At 36.4% G+C, this 25514-nt stretch overlaps 1 protein-coding gene across 1 annotated transcript in view; it reads right to left on the reverse strand.

Moving 5' to 3' along the window:
- Positions 1-295: 295 nt before the first annotated feature.
- The window catches only part of Hml (hemolectin), a 271917-nt gene continuing 246698 nt past the window's right edge, over positions 296-25514 (reverse strand). Inside the window, exons 83-95 of the mRNA XM_083120321.1 lie at positions 25251-25370; positions 23310-23423; positions 22396-22611; positions 19955-20055; positions 18611-18826; positions 16795-16917; positions 12085-12243; positions 11343-11489; positions 9430-9552; positions 8744-8902; positions 7394-7505; positions 2217-2369; positions 296-983 (exon numbers count right to left, since the gene is read on the reverse strand). Of these exons, the coding sequence (XP_082976447.1) occupies positions 766-983; positions 2217-2369; positions 7394-7505; positions 8744-8902; positions 9430-9552; positions 11343-11489; positions 12085-12243; positions 16795-16917; positions 18611-18826; positions 19955-20055; positions 22396-22611; positions 23310-23423; positions 25251-25370 (1961 nt within the window). The 3' untranslated portion in view covers positions 296-765. The remainder of the gene's footprint in view (positions 984-2216; positions 2370-7393; positions 7506-8743; positions 8903-9429; positions 9553-11342; positions 11490-12084; positions 12244-16794; positions 16918-18610; positions 18827-19954; positions 20056-22395; positions 22612-23309; positions 23424-25250; positions 25371-25514) is intronic.

Raw genomic sequence — 25514 nt, forward strand, 5'->3', positions numbered from 1 at the left:
CATGCAACTTTTGCAAAAAACTTAATTTACTGAATAGCTAAAGTTCATTTTTCAGTTACTCAAACTTCCTCAGGATTTAAGGCAAAAATAGCAAAAGTTTAAAACTTAAAAGGTAAGTTGGGTTAAAAGTGGAAGATAAAAGACAATTCAGAATAGCCAGTAACTTTTACTTAACAGTTACTTGACTGACATGGAGTAGGATAGGGCACTCTGGTTTGTCTTTTACTTTCCACTGCATCCACAAAAAACAAACTTGTACTAATGCTTTTCAAATTATAATAAGAGCAGCCAGGAATTTGGAAAATAAAAATTTCATTTCCTCAGATTTTGAGACTCCAGATCTATCAGGTATATATAAAAAAAACCTGCGTAACAAGGACAATAATAAAATACACTACCAAATTATATGTAAGAGATCACTGTTTATTAATTTAAAAAAAAAACAACCTGTATTGGTATATTTTTATAAATACTATTTGGTTTCATTTTGTATTACCTTGCATAACAGAGATAGTTTCAGTACATTACAAAGATAAAAACACAAGTTTATTTATATATAAAAAAACTGATTTCAGTTTATAAAAGTAATAATCCTAAATATCTTTCATGTATAAATATTTTATAATTTATCAATGATTATTTAAGTGCACAATAATAAAATATGAAATATAGCACCTTATTACATTGTCAAAGATGAAAAAAACATTTATAAATTAATGCAAATATACAAAAATTATATAAAAAGTACCATGGAGCAAGATGTGCTTACTGATCTCCATCTTTTAGAATGAACCCCTTTACACCTTTCCTTGGCGCACCTCCTCCTCTAGTGTGTTCCCTTTGGCAAGTATCACAAGAGCAATCCTCTGGATAATTTATTTGCTTTGTAAATGAGTAGCCATCTTCACATGTTAGACTTACTACCACTGACTTAAATTGGCTTGCTTGGCAACAGTTGCAGTTGTTGATATAGCTAAATGTGCCTACAATATAAAAAGGTGATTAATTTTTTGGAGATTAAAGTTACTTGAGAGGTAATAAGTATTGCAATTTATAATTAACTAGGTTACAATAGTTTCTTCACTGATACATGCAATCTTGCATTTGCACACCAAACTATCAGAAAGAAGCATCAGGTTATGACATAGTTATTTGAAGACATTAAATAAAATGTGATGTGTGGATTTTTTCCTAAGGCTTGTTGATCAAACGATGACATACAGACAACTTCTACGAAATTGTTTATCTTATACCATTTCCATATATGCTGGCCCCCGTGGCAGAGTGGTTAGCACATCGCGCTGTGACGCCAGGGGTCCCAGGTTCGAATTCTGGCCTGGGCATGGATGTTTGTGAGTGTCCGTTTATCAATTTCATCATGTCATCACTCATCGCAAATTAGCCAAAAGTGGCACAAAAGGCGAAGTAAAATAAAGCAAATCGATCGATCAATCAATCAATCAACCATTTTCATATGTCAATTTAGTTTTTCAAAGTCAGGTGTATTTGCCAGATATAAGGATAATCTCATTGCATTTCTCTTTCGTCAGTCCTTTGTTTCTGGTCTTATCAACTTGTAAATGCTTGAACCTAAATAAAAAAATGATTACAACACCAACTTTTGGGAATTTCGTAGTCCTGTTTAATGTATGACATGCCTCGAATATGGTGTATTTCAAGATGGAGGTCTTGTTCTCGTGCTAATGTTGCAAAAGTCAGGTTCTGTCCCAGTTAATGTTATGATATCTTCAGATTTTTTTATCACCACATGTATTTGTAAATTACACGTGTGTCTTAACAACTTTTGACTACACTTGTATTGAAATTATTAGGATACAGATAAATAAGCAATTAACACTAATCAGTGCTTGAAGTGGAAAATATTAGCTGGAGAGATGTTTGGATGAACTGGGGGGTGGGGGGGGGGTGCTCCTATAGTTTAACATGGCGACAATGAAACAGCTGGAAATTCTGTTAGCAGGGGAAATACCATCCCCTTGTATTATCCCTCACCTGCTACTAATACTCATTTAAGAAGAGGAGATGGTGCTGATTCACGAATATAACATATGCATGCTGGATATGCTTTCTACATTATGATGTCAAATTGCTATATTTTACACAAATTTAACTTGTATCACCAAGATATAAACTTGCTAAAAACGATAACACTAGCATAAAAAGAAATTAAAAAAATAAATAAAAGTTATCCTTACTTGTATCTAGTACTGATGTGGAATTACAAGTTCCTCTACATTCTGCAAGTCCTGGAATTGCATCAATATTCTCACACATACCATGTGCGACTGTTCTGGTCTTTATTATGCCTCTAGTGACATTTGCTGGAAGTTCCTCAGGGGCACAATTTCCTGCAAAACATTGTGAGAATAAATAAGTAAGAGGGTAAATAAATACAAAGTACTGGTACATTATATTTTCTGCTTAGCCTTTTGAAGACCGGATTGTGCGTGCTTTTCAAATATATCACGATATAAAAAATGAAATCCTAGCAGGAGAACTAATTATCATAGAGAGCTGAAGTAGGTTTTATATTTGTTCTCAATTACAGTCTGATCAATGGACGTGTATTTTATCCATATTTCCTCCGAATAATGAAAGTTTTAAAAAGAAGAAGAAATTTGAAATTTTACAAAAAAATTCTTTGGCAGGACTATGGCCACTGCATAAAAACTAGTGAATGGAAAAAAGTATAGTATGTAGTATTGTAATGTTCCTACACTCGTGTAAAGTCACATTAAAAATAGCTAAATTGTACTTCTTGGCGAAAAAAAATAAAAAAGTTTAAAGATATATAGCATTGGCACTTTGGATGATAATCACTTGAAATTTGAAGGTAGTCACCATGAAAGACAACTCTTCGATGATATGTTGCTTCTGTCTCCACATTTTGACTAACAAAGCTCATAAAATGTGAAAATTTCAGGAAATTTCGGAAAGCTGATATCTCTCATCAGGTCTCTATTGACACTAGTAGAAAATAATGGTCTCTCCTCATAAAACAAGCATGTAATAATGATTCACTAAAGTTTCATTCAACTTCCTGGAATACATAAGCTGTCATTATGAAAGAACACTCTTTGATGACATGTCACAACATAAAAATGCATTGTTGAATAGATTCTCTTGGGCTATCGACCAGGTGAGTTGTGGATAGCCTGAGAGAATCGACCTGGTCGATAGCCCGAGAGAATCTATTCATCATTCGTCGCCAGGAAAGCTTCAAGTCTTACAATAAAAATGCATTATTTTAGGAAAGAAAGTGAAAATTGTAGGAAATTTATTCTAATTCCAATGCTTTTCTTTTTACACTGTCGGCACTTTGAGGTTTTGTTTTTAAGTCCACTTTATACACAGAAAGGCCAATCGGGACTGGACCTACAGTTTAAAGTGGGATCTGAACCACTATGTGCCTCCGCTGGGTATAGAACCTGGGACCCTTGATTACAAGGTGACTACCTTACCACTATGTCATTGGGGAGGGCCAGTTGGCACCTTGTCATGAAGGATTGTGGGTGAATTGCAGTTACATGTTCCAACTATAAGGCAGGATCGTTTGACAGGGTATACCCAAACTGAAATATCATAATTGGTTTTGGAGATATGATGTGGTGCTGAGCCATGCTCAATATATTAATTGTGATGATGAGAATGGATGATAGGACAATACCATGTACATCCATGGCTTGACCAGGGTCAGAATCTGGACCTCTGCCTTTGCAGCATAATTCTGTGAACAGAATGAGAGAAAGCCATGGTGATGCTGAGAGCTCAACTTCAAATCCATGAAGCAAATCAATTAAACAAAAAGATACATAGATTTTTTTAAAGGCTCAAATAATAATTGTGTTTTGGAAAGTGCTGTGAGTACATACATCTGTTATCGTGTAGAAACAAGTAAAGGTAAAGTGCTCCCCTGTGCTATGCACCATGCCAAGAATGTATATAGGGGGATTGGGGTTTCACAGCCAAATGTGTGGGTGATGCGATCACCACCATGCCCCTGGCTGCCTTTACCCCCTAGGTTTTTCTCCAGGTACCCACTTTATACGATGCTGGGTGGGTGCCGGAGTCGCTTGAACAGGTGGAGAAAATACCCAGTTCTTCCCTGCCGGGGATCGAACCTGGGTCTCTCGCATGGCAGTCAGATGCCCTAATGACTGAGCTACCATGGCTATTATCTGTTATTGTGTACAGTTTAAAAATTTAATTTGTGATACTTTTTCATTTGATATATTTTCCTGGGAAAAATTATGCAAGTACATTTTTGCAATAAATTACGGATGGATCAATACGAAATTTTGGCAAATACCAATAACTTACTGATATAATATTTGCTAATGCTAGTAACTGATATCATAATGATCCAATATAAAATTCTGGATGTTCCATAAAAACCCACAAACTTCCTTCATTATGTGACTACAATGTGTCATAAATTATAAAAAAGGAACTGCTTATTTAGGCATTACTTAACAAAACTTCAAGAGTGTAGTGCTTCAAGAGATCATCACTAGATGTCTCGAGTAGTCCAAACAGCTGATGCTGCACCGAAAGTGGAGGGAAATGGTTCGATGTAGAAGAATGGTCACCTGATGTTGTAGGCGAAGTGTAGCCTCTAGTTTTTGAGAGGTTTTGTGGTTTCATAGCATCGTCCGGTCGATGAGAGTTCTCTCAACCAGATGAATACCATCATGGGAAGGTATCGATCGGCAGTGGTGATTCCTTGAGGAAGGTCCTATTTGTCAAGTTCCAGTAATATAAATTGATGTCTGGATTTCTCGTTATTGTAGATTGGAAATCTAACCAAGTCTTTCAATTTTGCCTGTAATGCAAATCAGCTTAATACATGTACGAGGGTGGTTCAGCATGCTCCGCCCCTGACCCATTTCCATTGATAGTAGAGACCTGTAATTTTATATGTAAAATTGTTCATTCTTTAGACTAATATCCACAAAGTTTCAAGAATTTACAACAATTTCTCTTTTTGTAACATGCTGATGATCAGTAAGAAGTGTGGCCACATGTGAAACAATGGAAAAATCTGAGGTCCGAGCAGTGATAAAATATTTCCTCAAGAAAAATCTAACACGGAAACACATCCATGCAGATATGGTGGGAACTCTTGGAGACTCTAGCCTTTCATATGACCTAGTGAAGAGATGGTGCCGTGAATTTAAATGTGGTCGGCAGACCTGTGAAGATGAGCATGGTGGTGGCCCGTCTGCAACGGTGACCACACCAGAAATGATTACAAAAGTGCATGACATGATTTTGGCAGACCGGCGAGTGACTGTCCGCCATAGAGCAGACACATGTGGCATCTCAACTGGAAGTGTGCATTCAATTATTCATCATCATTTGTTAATGAAAAAAATCTCTGCACATTGGGTCCCGAGAATGCTGACGGTCAACAAAAAGAAGACACGTCGTGTGACAAGTCAGAACCTGTTGCGGACAATAAAGGCTGACAAGCCAAAGTTTCTGAAGAGATTTGTTACAATGGATGAAACGTGGGTTCACCACTTCGATCCCGAAAGTAAACGCCAAAGCATGCAATGGAAACATCCCCCCATTCTCCACCCCCAAAGAAATTCAAGGTTCAACCATCAAAGGGCAAAGTGATCTGTGTTCTGGGATGCAGAAGGAATCCTTTTGATAGATTATCTCCAACAGGGAAAGACAATCACAGGTGTTTATTTTGCAACCCTAATTGAAGAATTACGTACTGCCATCAAGGAGAGACGCGACGGAATGTTGGCCCGTGGTGTGTTGTTCCATTGTGACAATGCTCCCAGCCACACCTCCCAAGTTGCGGTGGCTGTAATTCATGCAGCAGGGTTCGAAATTGTCCCTCATGCCCCTTATTCTCCAGATCTGGCCCCCAGTGACTTCCACCTGTTCCCGAACATGTGGAAAACATTTTGCCAGTGATTCCGAGGTTATGGATGTTGTGAATGCTTGGTTGCAGGACCAACCAAAATAATTTTTTTCTGCTGGGATTGAAGCACTGGAAGGCCGATTGGAAAAGTGTGTTAATGTTGCAGGGGACTATGTTGAAAAGTGACAGTGATTTGGTTTTCCTACGAGGGTTCCTTCTATGTCAGCGGCGGAGCATGCTGAACCACCCTCGTACATACTTCATCGTATTATTTTGTGACGTGTAGTCAATAATGAACACGGTTAATGATGTGGCAATATATTTGTAAATAGTTTTGTATGTGCTGCACTAGTTGTGTTTGAACGATTTGATAAGCTCAAGCATTGATACGCTACAGTGCAAGACTGTTTAGAGGTAATGTAGCTTAATTAGTATGACAGTAAATTTGATGATAAAGTTGATGTGGTGCACCGGCAATTCATAAATTTTTGATGGAAAGAGTAATTGCATTTGCATACATTTCTTATCATAAACCTTATTTGAGTCTGAGTAGAATAACTTTTGGGATAAAAATGTCAGGTGACAATTATTAGCACATCATACACTCACGTGCAAATAACTTGAGAACATTTCAATGTACCAACACATATTATCTCTTGCTTGGTGTAAATTTTGATTTTCATTCTCCAGGAGAGTTTTCACTTATTTTGAGGTTTATAATAAATTATAGTTCTACCTATTCATCACCCAGGGTGTTTTTAGTTATTGTTGCCTGTGTACTAATTTGTGAATTCTCTTGCATCGGGGGATTCTCATGTGTATTCTGGGAATTAACAGCCATTTGCGATTATAAACCGGAATGTCTCACCATTTGTATAACCTAAAAGGGGCAAGGGGGCAAAATTTGTAGTTTAACTAGTTCTGGGAATTTTATCTGTCTTGATCTTAAGTGTTTTCATGGTGGGTGGTGGGAGTAAGGTTGCTTGCACCTTCCAATTGCGTGATGTGATAAACAGGGTGTTCCTAAAATATTGGTCCACGAATTTTCTAGTTTGAGTAAGTCAATGTAAAAGAAATATTGTATTGCTTTAAGGGGAATCTTATTTTATTAAATAAGAAGTTTACTTTTGGACTTCCAAAGACTATAACCCTCCAGTCAGCACTCCTCAGGTTAATGGGGGAGACGTGCGAGAAACCGTGGGGGAAAGGAAAATTCAAGTTTGTTTAGTTTTGGGGAGGTTGGTGTTTGGGATTTGGGGTCTCTCGTAATTCCTGTGGGTTCGGGGGTCCACCTCACCACTGGAGTGTCGTCTCAATAGTCTACAGAAAAATAACAAAATTTTGCACTAGATTACAGATCACTTACAGCAATGTTGGATTACTAAAACTATTTGCAATTTTATTAATGAAATGATACACTAACAGCCTAAACAGCTGATACTGATTACTATGTCTCATCTCTACAGTAAAATATTGTTTTCTTAAAATACTTACTCATATCACCAGTCTCAATTCGGCACTGATCACAGCATCCATCTCTATAAATTCTCTCCTTTGGACAACCAGTCAAGCTTGGACATATTGGCCGCTGGCTCACCTGCTGAAGCTGTGGGTTTGAGAAATAGATAGTTAGTATTTCTTTTTATTATGAGTATTATTATTATTATAGCAGCAAAAGTGCATGTTTTTCATAAGGCGACGAGTAGAGAATTTGTAGTGCAGGAAAAGTAAAATCCAGGAAAATGTTATTACTACTTGTAGCATGTTGCTTTATTGGAATAGAACTTTGTAGCCAAATGGTCATATTCTGCTTTTTGCAAGCAGTCCTGGGTTTGATCCCTGCTGGAAACTATAAAAAAATTTCGGGGTTAACCCTTTTCCTGCGGTTACCTTGAAGGGAAGTACGTCCAAAAAAAATAATCTATATACAGATGCAACCACAAATTCGCCTCATCATAAAAAATGTACAAAAATTATTATAAAAAGACTAGATGCAAAATGAAGCTAACGTAAACAATCTATACATAGACTCTGCTGCAAATAAACATTCCATACTAGGTAAGGTAAAAGGTAAAGTTCTCCTGCATACAGCATCATACCATGAAGGCAGTTTTAGGGTATTTGGGGTTTGGGCCCCACAACATATTCTTGATCTCGCTCAAATTGGAGATAATGTTATCAGCATCATGCTCCAGCTGCCTTTACCCACCAGGGTTGCCCCCAGGTATCCATTTATTTGAGGCTGGGTGAGCCACTGTAGGCATAGATAAAGCCAGTAAAATTTCGACCTTAGAACAACCACCCTAAGAAGTAAACCAAGGTCTCCCGAATGGCAGTCAGGCACCCTACCAACTAGACCAACACGGCTCAAAGTCCATATTGGAAAAAAATATTTTTCAGAAACTAACAAAACATAAATATTTGATTGTTTGATTGCCAATAGCCCACATAGAGCACAAAAGCACAAAAAATTGGTGTATATAAAAATGACTTGCCACAATACAAAAATAAGCAGTCATATGACATGTCATGCCATTGAAAACTAAACATTGATGAATTGAAATCATTAATCTTTTTTCAACTTGTAACAAATGTTGAAGAAACAGACTTTTGGAATTACTGCAAGAATGTTAGTTGAACTGGATTGTGTCATAAAATGCAAAATATTGTGTAGAGTGACGTCAACATTTCTACTTGTTAAAGTGTTAATACAGAAGATGATTCAAGTTATGTTTTAATATGAGAACTTGACAAAACTGTTCTCAAAGGGATGACTGCAACTTTAGACAAAAAGCATTCTACTGTATTTCTTATTATAAGTTTCATTCTAATCTATAAACGTACCTGATTTCCAACCTTTTCACAAGTATATGTAGTGCAACCATCTTCAGAGGTCCATACATCATTTACATAATGGATTATGTCATTTTCAATGCAGGCTACCTGCTCACACTTTCCACAGCATTCATTGGTTTCTTCATCTGCTGGAACATACTCCCATCCCTGGAACAATACAATTATTTTGAGTGACACACTACAACCTTTGATGCTTCTTTAAATTTACAAACCTATCATAATCAGGATGCTTCAACTATGTTTTTACATTCAAGAATGTACATTTTCAAGTGGTGAACTAAATTACATTTTATTCTTGCATTTTCTTTTGCATGCCTACATTGATCAGGAATTAAAAATGTACTGATTTTTTAAAATTCACAGTACATATTGAGAAAACATCCAAGTCCAAGTGACATGTGCAGCTTGTCATGTTACTTCGGTTTGAAAAGTTGCATTGATTACTGAAAGTTTGCTTCCAAGTGACATGTGTCACTTGTCATCTGTCATGTGTTGCTTCAGTCTAAAAGCTCCCTAACAAGCTAGTGACAATGGGACTCAATGTGGTGAACACATATTACCCAATGAAGAGCCATTTGGTTGGCCTTGGTCCTCAAAGGGCTGTTGACTACAGAGTGTAGTATTTGACTTTTCACCACCTGTAATAAATATGTGATGAAAGCATGATTACAAACCTTTGGACATGCTGTACTACATCTTTCTATAGTTTCCTTCTTGGCTAGGTCTCCATTTGCCATTCTTATGCAAGTGACCGTTTTGCAACTGTCACCATCAGGAGAAGGCCATGATTCACCAACCTGAGAATAAAGAACAGAGATTAAGCACATTTAGAAAAACTTTTGCATCAAAGGAAGGACAAATATATTTAAAAGCAAAAGTAAATTTTCATTTTTCTGTAGAATCTCCAAAAACTATATCTTGGCACTATTGTCTAACGTAGATTTGCTTCTATATAGTCTGTTCACAGGCAAGATTCAGTAGAAAAGTCAAACTAATTTGCTTGGGCACTGGAACCTTATATCTATCATACACTTCCCAGAGTAAGTAAAACCTTGGCTTTTTTTTTCAAACTGATGGAAAAAATTAAATATTTCCCATATAAAAGATTCTACAGGAAACAGAAACTTGAGCAAGATGCCTATATTTTTTTTAGATTGACTAAATCAAAGAATATATTTTAAAGCCAGTAGTATACACAAGAGGGGATTTATTGGGAAGGGAAGGATTACATCACTCCTTTCACTAAACAAGAAAAAATTATGCATACAGCATATTACAAATATAATATGTTTATCATATTAATGGAGCTTATACTTTTTTAGAATTTGTTACCTGCAGGTTAACTTATTTGTGATAAAATTGTTAGATTAAGGTTCATATTCCATTTCCAGGATGCAAGGGGTCCTGGGTTCAAATCCCAGCCTGGGCATGGGTGTTCTGTGTAGGTGTACCTTCATCATATCATCATTCATCTTCATCTTCGCGATTAGCCAAAAGTGGCAGAAAAGCAAAATAAAATAAACAAGATCAATCATTCATATTCCATTTATTCATTTCAACAGAGCAACATTTTCTAATTGTAACTACGGTTTTCAGCAGAATTAGATGTGAATAATAATTTTAGAATTTTCACAGGAGCTTACTTAGAATAGCATTCAGAAAGTGGTTACAGATGTGAGGGGATTACCTGAAATGTTGAGATTCTACAAATAGAATGCATGTCACTTGTCACCTGTTACGTATTGCTTGTCAGTTTGGTCTGAAAGCCGCATTAGTGAACAGAGCTCAGAAGTTGATGAAAATTCATTATTTTATTCAGGTCCTAGAAGACGATGCTAAACATAACATAGGCTGAATCATCTCAACTCGTTTTTTTTATCTTGCATTTTGTAAACTTGTTTAGGTTTATTAGCAATTTTTCAATATTTTTGCATGTTTTCAACACATTTTTATCATTATTGTTAGGTTTTCTAACTGCATTTTGCACCTTCACAGTCTTTTTTGCACTTTAGTTATATTTACTTCTTCCAAAATCCTACAACACAACAGTTCTTATTTAGCAAACAAATATAGAAGAATAATATTTTACTTCAGCTCGAAGGTGAAGACAAGCAAGTGTCTTCTTAGCACCTGGTCACAGATAACAACAGAGATTGGAAGGTTCAAATAAGAAGCACAATTGCACTTAATTGTTATTTCCTCTTAAAGTCAGTAGCTTAAAACACCAAAGATCTAAGGGAGCTTTCACACTGAAATGACAATTGACACATGACACACACAATGTTTGTCACTTCAGTGTGAAATCTTCCTGAATGAATCATTCTTAAAGGTGGTTTTGTAAGTCATTTTTTAAGGACATTTGTTTTAGAATGTCAACTTCTAAACCCTAAAGATGAACATTGTAATGCACAATAGCAATTAATTTCTCCTATCCCCACCATAAAGAAAGATGAGAAGGCTTAGAATGAAAGTTTGACTGGTGCAGAAGAAAACATAAGTGCTATACCATTCAGTGACCTTTGCTTCTCGTCCAATTTCATTGCTCACGTATCAATTATAAATGCAAGTACAGATAGGGGGGACAAACCTGATACTCATTTCCTGCAACAAGACATGCGGTTTGCTCGTATCTTGGACAGCATTCTCCCGGTACCTCAATTTTGTCAATTTTATATTCTTCAAGGATATCTAGTGATAAGTGAAGACAAGTTTTCCTTATTGCCTCAGAATGAACCTGTGGAAGTAAAAAGCCAACATTAACATAAACACATCTCAATAATTGTATTTATTTGCTCCACTTGCATATTTCTTTTTCAGGCATTCCATAATTCCAATAACTTTATATGATGCATTTGTAATGTATAGCTTGGACATAAAATCTTGTCAAGCTTGTTGAACTAGGAGAATCTTAAACCTGTATTAATCATGGTTAATAAGAAGTAGAGTAGCATTTAGAATTACTGAATCACAATGAAATATGCAAAAAAATATTCACATATGAATATTTTGCTGTAAACGTGCTATGTTGTGCATCACTAATAACATAGTTTTCCCTCTATAAAATTATTCATGCACTCAAAGTGTGTTTTAATAATTAAGTGCATGGGAAAATCTGTGGAGATAGAATTGTAGCAAAATATATCATAATATAGCTTTACAGAAACTATGTGAAGTGATTACACTTAAAATAGATATTAAGCATAGAATTTAGGCAACACCATTATCAGTTTAATTACTTTTATAACATATTACCTAAAGTTTAACTATTGATTAATGTTTAATCACTGTTAGAGTGACATTAATTCTAAGTGCTTAATTTTCACACTTACAGTTCCATTTGATAGTACACAAGAGTACATAGTACAAAAGTCTTCTGAACTCCATGTAGAATTGGCTTCATATGTTATACCATTCATGACACACTCAACTTGAACACAATGACCACAACATTCGTCAGACTCCGGTGGAGAAGGTCTGTATTCATAGCCCTTCAAAGAGAGAAGATTTTTATTATATCAAGTACATAAATATCTGGGGGGAAAAGTAATGACATATTATACAAGTGTGTCCGGCTTAAAAGTATAATAAAAGAAAAAATAATAACTTGTAAGTTTATTAAGATATTTCCATACAGTTTTCTTCTACTTAAGTAACTAAAAACAATTGTACATACCTAATACACCTCGATATGTGCACTATTAGTAGTATGACAGATGTCCAACCTATATTCAAGCTCCCACCATGTGTTGTACAGCATTACTGGTGCCACATTCCAGAATGCAGCACAAATGCAATGTCATAGATCAGAACAGGAAGGTCACTAACTTGTGTTTGGTACTCTTGAGACTTTACAAAACCCCACAGGAAAAATCAAACTGAGTAATGTCCGTGGATCCAGAGGGCTAAGCGATAGGAGCGCCTCTCCAAAACCAGCTTCCAGGAAACTCATGGTCCAGGCAATCCAACACTTCATGCATGTAATGGTATGGTGCTCTGTCTTGCTATATGGCGTACGTTTTTAGAAGCGATATTGGGCAGAGCCACGCAGAGGGTGTGCGTGGCGACAAGCCAATGGCAGGAGTGCAATGTTGTACAGTTAGGATACTGCGACGTGCAAGTTAAACGCCGTGTTCTGTATTTTTTTATTTTTTTATTATTTTTTTTGCATGCAAGAAGTTTTCATAAAACTTGCCACTTTTAGGTTCATCATAAGATGGGGAAAGACATTTTGAACCTGACTGTCCAAGTCCCATAAATTTCCATCGCCTATAACTGGAGATATCGCTTCTTGAAGAAACACGGGAAACAGCACGTCTCAACACACACACAAACAATAACCCTTTTAATTTCCTTCTGTCTGTTTTTTTTTTTGTTGCCACCGTGTTGACGCTGCTGAGTTGTGTCTTGGAGAAGCTATGGGTGTTAAATTCAGCTGAATATACACAATGACCCTTCATTATCGTCGGCGTTCAGGAACATTGCGGTGCGAATCTGAGTCAGTTTGAGTTCAACGTTTTCGTAGCAAGGGTGGTGTAAAATTGTTTTACTCGTACGCCACGAAGAGCAGTTGGGAGAGCGAGAGGACTCAATAAATCCCTTATTGATTTATTGACTTAATTTATATTACTTCACTTTTCTGCTGCTTCTGGCTAATCGTGAAGATGAGGATGACTGATAATATGATGAAATTGATAAAGGGACACTTACAAACAGCCATTCCCGGGCCGGGATTCGAACCTGGAGCCTCTGGTGTCATAGTGCGCTGTGCAATATAATCCTTATGTTCGATAGTTGTGCAATAGTTATGTGTTCTGTGAGTGTTACTTAATAATGTCGCTCTCGAAACCTAGCACCAGTAGGCTATTACAGGCACCAAGGGTAAAAATAATATGTTCACAAGAGAAAAATCTTATTTTTAAAGTGTATTCTTGCTTCAAGGAATTGGCGTATGAAGAAGTGCATGCTGAAACAGTGTTTTCTCAGAGTCGAGAACTGTGTCACATATTATAAAACAGGGTAAAATATCTACCACAGAAATCGGTAAACCCCTATTCAAATCTCCTGGCAAACATGCTAGAAAATAGAAACGAGAGAAATAATGATGACAACCTTGCAGTTCCTCTACAATAAATATCTTCATCTTCTTTCAGGTACAAGTTTCTCTTATATGCTGCATTGATAGGATATTATAATCCTGTTGTAATATAATTAAGCCTTGTTTCCATATTAAAACCAATAAGTTGCTGACCAAGGCAGTTTATTAAGATAAAACACTTAACACGTAACGTTTCGACCCTGTATCAGGGTCTTCCTCAGACGAAGAACTAAACTAAAATGATGAAATAAACTACACACAGAAAGATTACATACACATAGCAGGGTCACAAGCCACACAACAACAAATCAAGTTGACAGTCCTTATCTATTAAGATTTCTACAAAGGAATTAAACATATCACCTCCTGACAGTAGTTGACTAATGGGTCTACTACACTGACAGGTGATTGGCAGGTCAAGATTAGCCAGAGTCTAAGAACCACCTGCTCACCACTCCCCCACCCCTCCTGCCTTTTTGGTTATGGATGAATACCTCCTCCTCTGGTCTTCTTCTTTTCTCTTCTTTCTTCCTTCTTCATACTTCTTTTTTCTTCATTCCTTTTCTTCATCCTTTCAACTTTCTCTAACACACTCTTCCATTCCTTGTTTATCTTGAGCCCTCCATTCCAATTCATGATGTCTTCTCCTTTCTTTTCTATTTCCTTGGCCTCCTTCCATTTTCTCACTAGTTCTCTCTTCTCTTTTCCTATTCGCCTAGCCGAATCCCATTCAACTTCATGTCCTGTTTCTCTAGTGTGTTTGAATATGGCATTCCTGTCTCTCTTCAATCTCACATCATCCATGTGTTGCTTTAACCTGTCTTTAAGTCTCTTCTTCGTTTCCCCTATATATACACTTTCACATCCTCTGCACTTCACCTCGTAGATAACCCCTTCCTCTTCCTCCTCTCTCTTTTCTTCCTTCTTCTTGCTGGCTATACTTAAAATAGTGCGTCCTCCCTTCCTGTAAGTTCTTATACCCACTTTCCTCAGCACTTTGCATATCTTCTCTGTGGCATCGCCCATACTTCTTACACCAAACCATCTCTCTTTTTCTTTTTCTTCCTTCTCTTCCAGTCCTCTCTCTTTTATCTCTTTCCTCCTTCTGTTGATGTTGTGTCTGTCTTTCTTTTCATAGCCATTCTCTTCTAGTTGTTGAAGTTGTTTTATAATCCTGTGTAGAAATAGTCACTATATTATTTTACTGTACTCAAATATAATGTGAATGCATTACATATAAAAAAGCTGAATATTGGACACAGCGAATTCTTTGTGTTCCCCTTCCGCTAGCAGTTAGTTTGGCAGCAGCGCAAGAACACTGGCTGCGTATTGGCTGAACTCATGTTCCTTCTAAAAGCGGACACCGTATAGGAGATTACACTAGGTGGAAGCTGAGGCAAAGCATGTCCAGGTATGTTCTTGCATTGACAGTTCATTCCGTGAAGAAGAACGGGCCTATGACCCTATGCTGACACTATGATTTCTTACTTCTGGAAATTGTTCAGTTCACACATGCTCCTATGCAATGCTAACAAGTGCTGATGTTTTGCAAGCATGGTAAAAAAAAAACATTTTGAGATCATCTTTCAAACTCTGTACGGCTTATTGTGCTATTAGTTAAATATTACGCATTATGAATTTTTATTTTATTATACTTTTAAGCCAGGCACACTGTACTACAGTACAGGCCACTACAAAGCTCTGAGCCTGTTATGAATAAAACATTAATGACATTTTAGTGTATGGTGCTTATTTAGTAAATGAGTACAGAAGATGAATTCACTATTCTCAGCATTTTCCCATGGTTTAGTTCTGAACTCAAAGATCTAAATTAAACGATTCAATGTTCCAGTAACATGATTAAATTGAAGTAGCTGCACTCAGGAATTCAGTGATGTATCCACACATTGATGCTTCCCATACAGGGGCGCCGAGTTGTCAAAATTATTTGGGGGGGGGCTCTGATCACTGAAATAAATTAATGAATGACTCATTCTCTCCCTTTTTTAAGTTTTGGCCTCAGTGTTCGGAATCTCATAAAAGCCCATGAATTCCTCAAAAATATCATTTTTTTTATTCACAGTTAGAATGCAAAATATTAATTGTCCACGGATGGATATGTCAAAAGTTTCGTCAACCATAATAGCAAAATATTCCCGACTTTTAATATCTGCTACCACGGAATGCAAAACAGATCTCCCTAATATATCAATGATCTCATTCTGAATGTCATATGAGAGCCATTTGTAGCCCGAACGTCCCATCCACTACCCCAGTTCACGCACATCGACTTTTGAAACTCTTTTTAGTAAAAAATTTAACAATACTCATAATTACATAATTAGTATATAGTAATAAGTCATGTGTTTTGCTGTCTCTGGTCACAGCCCCCCCTCCCCCCCAAAGTTGATGGTTTAGCGGTCTCAGCCCCCCAAAGTTGATGATCTAGAACATTTCAAATGTGTATTTAAAGTTAAGTTCATGTGGCACAATTCAGAGTAAACTTTACAAGAGAAGCAAAATAATACATTAGATTCTCTTAAGCAAAATTATTTGGGGGCTCTGCCCCCACATCGTTAACATTGGGGGGGCTCGAGCCCCCCAAGCCCCATGGAGTCGGTACCTATGTTCCCATATCTTGTGGAAAAACATCAATTTTTTTTATTTTTTTACATTTTCAAATTGCCTCACCAACTGAAATCGCCCACACCTAGGTCTTCCATGTGGCCGTTGCACACTACTGAGAGGATTACTGCAGCTCCTATAACAAGTAATATTATATAATATTTTGGGCGTAACTTTATCCCTACACTAACAAACTTTTGCTTTAATTTCCCACAAGTTTGAAAATGATGTCAAAGTGTTTGGTGCACAAAATCAATATCTTACTGAATTAAATACTAATATCAAAAAATAATTTAGCAAATATGTAAAAACAAAATACCTGATCACATTTTGTGATGCAGTCTTGCACTGTCACTTGTTTCTGAGCAGTCCCATCTGGCAATGCAACACACTTTACTCTCTTACATCTGTCCCCATCTGGTGCAGGCCATTCAACTCCAATCTGAAATTTCAATATATGCTATAATGCAAAAATTCTCATGTAACCACTGTTATTTTAACAAACCTTTGAAGATATGCAATCTCTTATTTGTACTTCTGCCTTTGATTCAAGTAACATTGAGGAATTTAGTTTAGATTATAGGTTATCAATGTTGAAATAATTCTAACTACCCCTGTCCTGGTTTTCCACTTTTTGTGCAATCTTGATAATCCTCAAAGTGTAACCTGTATGTTAATAAAGAAAAAGAAAATGGATGCTTGTTTCACAGTTGAGGTATTAGGTTCCAACAATGTAACATTATTGACAAGATAAACAGGACAAGACAAACTGGGGTGAGTTGTGGCTTAGAAAAATAAACTGCATATTAGAAATTAGTCTCACATTTATACTGTATTCACTAAAAAGTAGCAGAAAAATCAAATTTATAGAAACTCCACATGGGTAAAACTGAACAATTCCCTGATATGCCTTTATTAGATAATAAATACACACTATGTACCAGTAATTATGTATGGAGCAGAGACTTGGACAATGACAGAGAGACAAAAGGAAGATGCAGGCAGTGGAGATGAAAGTTTTAAGGAGTATATTGGGGAAGACTAGAAGGGATAGAATAAGGAATGAGGAGATCCGACAGACAGTGGGTGTGTTGAAGCTCCAGGACAATAGATCAGGCACAGATGAGATGGTTTGGACACATGAAGAAGATGGATGCAGAAAGACTGCCAGTAATGCACAAGGAGTGGGAATAAGGCCAAGGGGGAGACCAAGATGTTGGTGGAAAGAGCAGATAGCGGAGAGTGTTAGGAGAAGAGGACAAGATTGGAACACTATGGAAAGAGAGGAATGGTGGAAGACCAGAAGAAAATGGAGTCTTGACTTCTGTGCTGACCCAGCCAGAGGCAGGAAATGGCGAAGGAAGATGACGATGACTATTATTAAGTAGTTTTTTAGTACTAGTTAATCTGTCTCATGCCAATTATAATGTTAAAAAGTGAAGCTTTCCCATGACAATGAACACACACCAGGGTGTGGAGATAGGATGTCATGCATTTGTTCTTTATGAGCCTCTGGACAGTGTAGCAGAAAACACTGTTGCTTTGTTAGTGGTCCTGGGTTTGATTCCCAGTGGGGGAAGATTGCACAGTAGTTCAGATTAAACTGTAGGGCCAGTCTCATTTAGCCAATCTGAGCACACAGTAAAATTAAAGCAAACATTAAATTTCTTTGTCCACATACCCACTGATGAAAGGCTGAGTAGGTCCCAGAGATACATATGCAGATATATTAACAGAAACATTTCTTGAAACAGTCCACCCCAGGAATCAAACCTGAGCCTCATTACCAACTGGACCACTAAAATTCCTACCTCCCCTACCATATTGTATGAAAATAGAACAATGGGACCAGAACTGGAATTATCTACAAATAATATCTAAAAGAAACCCAGTCAATAACAATTGTACAGCCACAAGAAAAATGCTGTTGTTAGGTACTTACTGAAAATATGCTTAAATTCCTACAATCTTGCATTGTCCCTTGCATTTTGATTTTTAACTTTACATGGCTTGTCTGGCAAGGAAATTATAAATGATTGGAATTACAGAAACAACAGAAATTTTCTTCTGACTGCATTATACTGAGAGTATGTGTTAAAAGTATTATAAATCAAAATTTTCAAACAACAATTTACCGCATAAAAAATATCTCCTTCTAAACATGCTACTCTCTGCAACTTGGGGCAGCATCTACTTGGTACTCCAACTTCCTCAATAATGTAATGTTCAGAATCTGGTTCATCTTGTGGCAATGAACATTCTCTAGTTTTGCAGTTAATGGTGAATTTTCCAGTACTTTCGCTAACACACTCACATTTATGGCATAGACCATCATTCCACGTTGAGTTGACCTGTAAGATAAAATGCATAGTTTTTCCGTTATCTCATTAGTAACCACACATTAACTATATTTCATGAACTTCATGACAATATCTGCACGCCTATAAATTCTCAGCAGTACACAAAGGGTACTGTTAAAAAAGTGGACTCTTCATGCATGCATACAAAAGCATCAGTTGCGCGGAGAATGCATTTGTGTATATATGTACAACAAACATTATCCTAAACAAATTTCTTAAAACAAAATACAGGGTCTCCAAGAATGAATGGTGGGCTTTCATGAAGTCTCTGTGTAGTATGTAGTATGTGTAATGGATTGAGAGTGCTTTTATTTAATTCAGTCACTCAAAATGATTGCGTTCATGTGTTTTTATTTTCTGTCATTGTTGTTGTCATAATAATAATGTTATTGGTGTTAAATTCATTTTTTTTGGGCCCATTCTTGTTTGTTGAAAGTAACATCAACTCCACTGCGTACATGAACATGCTACAGAACTTTGTGTTCCCTCAAATTGAGCAAATGGAAATGGAAGATACAGAGTTGCAGATCCTCTTTCAACAAGATGGAGCACCGCCCCACTTTGCAAATTATGCGTGAGAAGAGTTGAATCGTCGATTTCCATAACGGTGGATTCGCAGAAGTGGACCCATCCCATAGCCCGCAAGAAGTTCTGATCTTACTCCATTAGACTTCTTCCTCTGGGGATATGTAAAAAATGAGGCTTACAGTGAAAAAATTGTTAATCTTGACCACCTCAAGGAAAGAATCAGGCAAATAATAGCAAGCATCACTCCAAATGTTCTTGCCAGAATGTGTTCTGAAACTGAATATCGCTATGATGTGTGTCATGCTGTTAATGGTGCTCGTATTTAAACTTACTAATGTTGTTCATAATATTTATGAGTGACTGAATAAAATAAAAACACTTTCAATCCATAACACATAATACATACTTCACAGAGACCTCAGGAAACCCCACCATTCATTTTCAGAGACCCTGTATTGTGATTGTAAAATACTGGCAAACGTTCTGTTTATGTTTAAAAATGACATTTTTTAAACATGTATCTTTCGTAGTGTATACATGTTGATTTTTGCTCAGAAAACAAATTTTGTATTACATGAATCAACTACTTACCTCTTGTAATACCAAAAATCTCTCATTGCTACTGAGTTCCTTTTCCATTCCTGAAGCATCTATATCATATCTTGTTTCATATATGCATGCATTTGGTGGCACTGAAAGAAGAAATAATCTTGGATATAAAATATTAGCTAAAAATAAATTCAAGGACAACCTTCATGAATATTCCCATAAATACTACTATTAAAGTAATACAGTGAACTCACTTTAATTTGAAATTCAAGAGGACACAAGAAAACCAAATTAGCCAAAATTCAAATTGACAAACATGCATTATTAAAGAAAATCAATGAAACAAAACTACTGATCTCCAGTACAAACAAAAATTATGATAACACAGTGGACCTTACTGTTGTAAATATTGCCTTATTTTGTGCATAGTCCTATAGCGCATGCTTAAAACAATTCTTCTCTCAATAGTAAGCTACCAGTAGACATCAGTGCATTAACAATCACATCCACATGTAACAACATTAGCTCTTCATTTTCATTTATTGTGTGAAACTCACAACGTTTGCTTGATATTCAATATACCATTGTGAACAATGTACTCTGACTCATCACAACTGACAACTAAGGGCAGATAAGAAGACTTCCCCAAATCCAGTGGCGTGCATACTAGGTAAGCTATTGAAGCACTGCTTCGGTATGCAATTCGAATTTTGCATAATTCCCAGGATACTTAGACTCCCTGAAAGTGTTGAGAGCAGTGGCGAAGCTAAGGTGTAAATACTGGGTAGGCTGAAAAATCTGCTTATATTTTTTTATATACAGCAGGTCCATGCGTCGATTCTTGTTGGTCGCAAAAGTATCAATTACTCTTTCCTTGAAGCCTTGATCAATAGAAAGTTCTTTAACCAGTTGTTTTTTTTTCAATGGCTATTGCACTGAGACTGAGAGAACTTAATCTTTCATTTTTCATTGAATTACGGAGATATTTTTTTACTCTCTTGAGGGTGCTCATACTTCTTTCGGAGGAAGCTGTTGTAACAGAGAATGTCAAGACCAACTTGATAAGTTGTGTTACTTCTTTGTAGATTGTTTGAAGATCATTGCTAACTATGAATTTTAGAAGATCTGCAGGAGGTAAATGCTTTTCTTCATCAGCATAGATATTCATTAAATCATTTTCTAATCGTTCTTTGTTGAAAAATGGATATGTGGACAGAAGGTTATTTAATTTCATCACAGGAAAATGTAGTTTATATCCACCAAAGCTATTTTGGTCTAGCAATTCAACAAATTTTATCTTTTCAAGATCTCCAAAACGTATTTCCATTTGTAGAGTCAGTGTCTCCAAGGTTTAGCACGAAGTCTTGTTCACTTACATTTATTTCACTGCAAATCCTCTTAAGAGTTTTCAACACATAATTTCACAGTATTATATTTTTTTAACATAAATACACTATGTGACAAACACATAAACACACGCGCGCATGCACTTGAAGTAAATTAACGTTCAACAATGTGAACGACGCACTTTGCACAAGAAGACTAGAAGCACAACAGGTTGGTTCTGAGGCTAGCCACTTTCACCCAGCGAATCGGCAGTCCCCTCCCCTTACACTCCCCTTCCACCTACACAGAGCTCACGCTGTAGCTGCCTTTTAACGTGAGACTTTTCGTCAAAAGCCTCACAGTTCGGACCGAACGCGCTCTCCACTTTCTCGCCTGACTGACGAGATATCTGGAAGGATCGGCGGAACCAAACGTTCGGATTACATAGTTTAATTCATTTTAACGAACTTTGATTGTTACAGGGTACAAGAACATTTTAATTTCAACATTTTTTGGGCAGGCTAAGCCTCGAAAGCCTTATAGGAGCTTCGCCACTGGTTGAGAGGCATTTTTGCAGAGCCTGTGAAAGACTAAAATGCCACGAATCAGTGACGTGCAGTGTTTTTATCAAGGCAAGCTTGCCCCTTAATGTACTATTGTTTATTTAAAAATTATGTATTCAATGCTTCGGCTATCTAAATGGTCACCGCACGGTACTGCCCAAATCATTCGCTACTGGGGGTTCAAGGATGAACACCTGCACACAAGAGGGGTTGGCAATCCCAAGTTATTCATAGAAACATTCTCTTCTCTGCTTCTGTCCCTGGATAGCTACTGTCAAATTTTAGGTTTGAAAATTCAAATTGTATATGAATTTTCAAGGTTGGTTTCATTAGGAATTTCAATGGAAATAAACTTCTATTTGAATTATCCAAGCTTGAATAGAGTTCACTATACATAAATCTTTTACTCTAATTTATATTCAAACATGGATAAAATGATCATGTAAAAATAGAATACTGTGTTACTTGCAAAAATATCCTATAGACACTACTGCCATTCAAAAGTGGCTATGAATCATTGAACCATTCAATTTTTTTACAACCATATACATTTGATTATAAATCTGCAGTTATTAACAAATTGTAAATGGTTACCACAATCATATTCAGGACAACAGCCCTTTTCTGATGCTATAATCCTCTCATAAAACTTGGGGCATGATGGCTCTTCTGGGCACTCTTCCTTGAAGCACTGCTGATCCATGATAGGGCAACACCCACTGTCATTCATCACAAATTTCATACCAGGAGATAAAAGTTCAATTTCTAAACCAGAATCCATTGGAGGACAATCACTTCTTGGTACACACTCTGGAATGGAATTGCAATTTCATAACTTGAACTACAATGAATATTATGCTGTTCATGATAATTCTATATTTTCTAGCAAATATAAGACCTGTTCTTGAAATGTTACAATTCTTGTATTTAAATTATTATTTTCTTCAACTTCTCATGCCAGTATGATAAAAACAATAAACAATTACTACAATAATTTAAAATTTGAAGTTTTACTTTATAAGTACATTTGTACTTTTTATTATGACTGGAAGTAATTTGTAAGACATTTATAAACCACAAATTAATTTTAGTAGATTAGTACTTTTATCATCTTACAAGTTTCATAGTGATTTCTTACTAACTTACTGACTAACAAATAATGTGAAATTAAGGCTTCATTTTTTGTTCACTATATTTTTTTTGTTTGCTATATTTTTGGTTTTCAGTTTTAAGTTTGAGATAAAAATTTGTTACAGATAGCATTCATTTTTCAGCTAAAACCCAATCCCTTTTTTAAACATAACAAAAAAAATGGGTATATAAATTCTTGAAAATATGCAACTTTGCATTCTAACTTGCTTATTATGATTGCATTGTAGTTTATTTTTATTGTTGGAGAAAGAAAATATGTTAACTGCAATACATGGGATTTGTTTCACATTCAAGCACTTTTGTTGTATGTATTTTTTCACTTCTTTCACCATCACACATTATTCAACACATCTTACCACAAACATATTCTGGGCATCGTCCTTCAATGTCCATCAGTTTCAACACTTGATTATGACCACATGCAGGTCTTGACGGTGGGAGACATGTTGGTGCAGGTGTTGGCTCAGGTTCTGGAAAAGGAAAATAGCAATACAGATTAATAATTGCATCTTACGGTTAATTTCTATCTTCAATAGCATTGCTAAGAAAATTATATTTTTTATATATACTGTGCCTAAATATGTGCAATGATACAGATAAATGTTTACTTGATAATATTAACACAATATTTAAATTCATACTAGCATATATTTATGTGAAAGTTTAATGCACACTGACATAACTTTTAAGTTGGTGGAAATACCGGGTGTCCCAGAAGTCTTTCCCTGATTACAAACTTTATTGATATCCCCGCTATATGCAATGTAGAAATGTGAAAGTGGTGCCAAAATATTGGAAAACTAACCAAGTTTTTTTTGTTCCAGGTTTCAGTAACGTGGCTGTAGTGTAGCAGTGTCAGTGCCCAGGAAACCAGAAATGTTACAAATTCCACATGCTTTACCAGAAATTTATTTTAGTTGCTTTATATGATTTCTCCATTGCATTTACAGTTGTATAAATAAGAATTTTTCACAAGGAATATACTGAAAACAATAAAATACTTTCCAATAGAAACCAATTCATTACAATTGACCAGTCGGTTCCAATTGACAATTGACCAAGTTCCGATTGACCAATCGGTTCCGATAGAGTGCCTAAAAACTCATATTGGCTGTCGGAACCAATTGGAATTTCCAGCTGGGCCCAACTGGAATTTTCTATTGGTTCAATTGGATTGAATTGGTTTCAATTGGAATGTATCAGTTTCTATCAGATGCCTAATATAGCTATTGGAATGTATTGGTTTCAATCGGAATCTCAACTTTTGTGGATAGGGATTTTGCAAAACTTTTACAATATACTCTGCATAAGGCAGATATTGTTAAAGATGCAAGACCATTAACTTATCACCATCATCATCGTCACCTTGTAATTAAGGTGTCCCCGATTCGATACAGGGTGGAGGCACATAGTGGCTTGGATCCCACTTTAAACTGTAGGTCCAGTACCGATTAGCCTTACTGTGCAGTTGCTTTAGTTAAATTTGTGCTTACCATAGAGATAAGCATGGGTGCATTTTTTGCACATATGTTTAGTTTAGTTTATTTGTGCCAAAAGACTACCGTGTGTACAAATAATAGTACATGGTAATATAGGACATGTAAATACATTAATGGATTGCACACAACATACAATGTGGCCGTGGTGACTCAGTCGGTAACATGTCTGACTACCATGCTAAAGGTCCCGGGTTCGATCCCCGGCCGGTTCAAATCCGGGAACTTTTCTAACGTTGGAAGCGGACCCGGTGCCCACCCAGAGTCGAATGACATGGGTACCTGATGCTGATCACATCACCCCCACTCATGACCAGATCAAGAAAGCGTGGGGCATTACCCCCACACCCCCTATACGCCTTCATGGTGTAGTGCTAAGCACAGGGGAGCAGTTTACCTTTTTTTTATACAAGTACAAGAACATTACCAAAAATTGTTAAAAATCAGCCTTACACAGGTATTACAACAAAATCACATGATGTATACTATGCTGAATGATTGAGGGAGGGGGGGAGCAGACATCTGACATGTTAATTTTAACTTATATAAGACATTGCAGAACAGTGTTCTCACATGTGTCTGAACCAGTGCCTCCACTGGGTATCAAACCTGGCCGTCCTCTTTATTACAAGCCAACCACATTACCACTACACCATTGCGAAGGCACATAATCTGTATACTGAAATGCTGGATATTCAAAAATATAATAGACTGCCATATTTCTTAAGAGAACCAACAAGGAATGCAAACAACTGGGAACTAGATCATGTAAACAATAAGTAGAATCAAGGTGCATCTTACCACAAATATATTTTGGACAGCAATCATTCCCTGTGCCCGGCACTTGAACTGCATTAAAACCTATTTCACATAAGGTTCCTTCGAGTGAACACGTGATTTTCTCACATTGCTTTCCAAACTCTAAGAAATAAAAGATATGATTTCTGCATATTACTTTGCATGCAATGCTTAAGAGATGAAGGAAACAGAAACACGTAATGTAAAATATACATAAATAAGGTTGTGTGTCTAGTTAATTAGTTTTGAAGTCACATCACTGCTGTT

Source organism: Lepisma saccharinum, chromosome 4, assembly GCF_977018435.1.
Source record: "Lepisma saccharinum chromosome 4, izLepSacc3.1, whole genome shotgun sequence".
Classification (NCBI taxonomy): Eukaryota; Metazoa; Arthropoda; class Insecta; order Zygentoma; family Lepismatidae; genus Lepisma; species Lepisma saccharinum.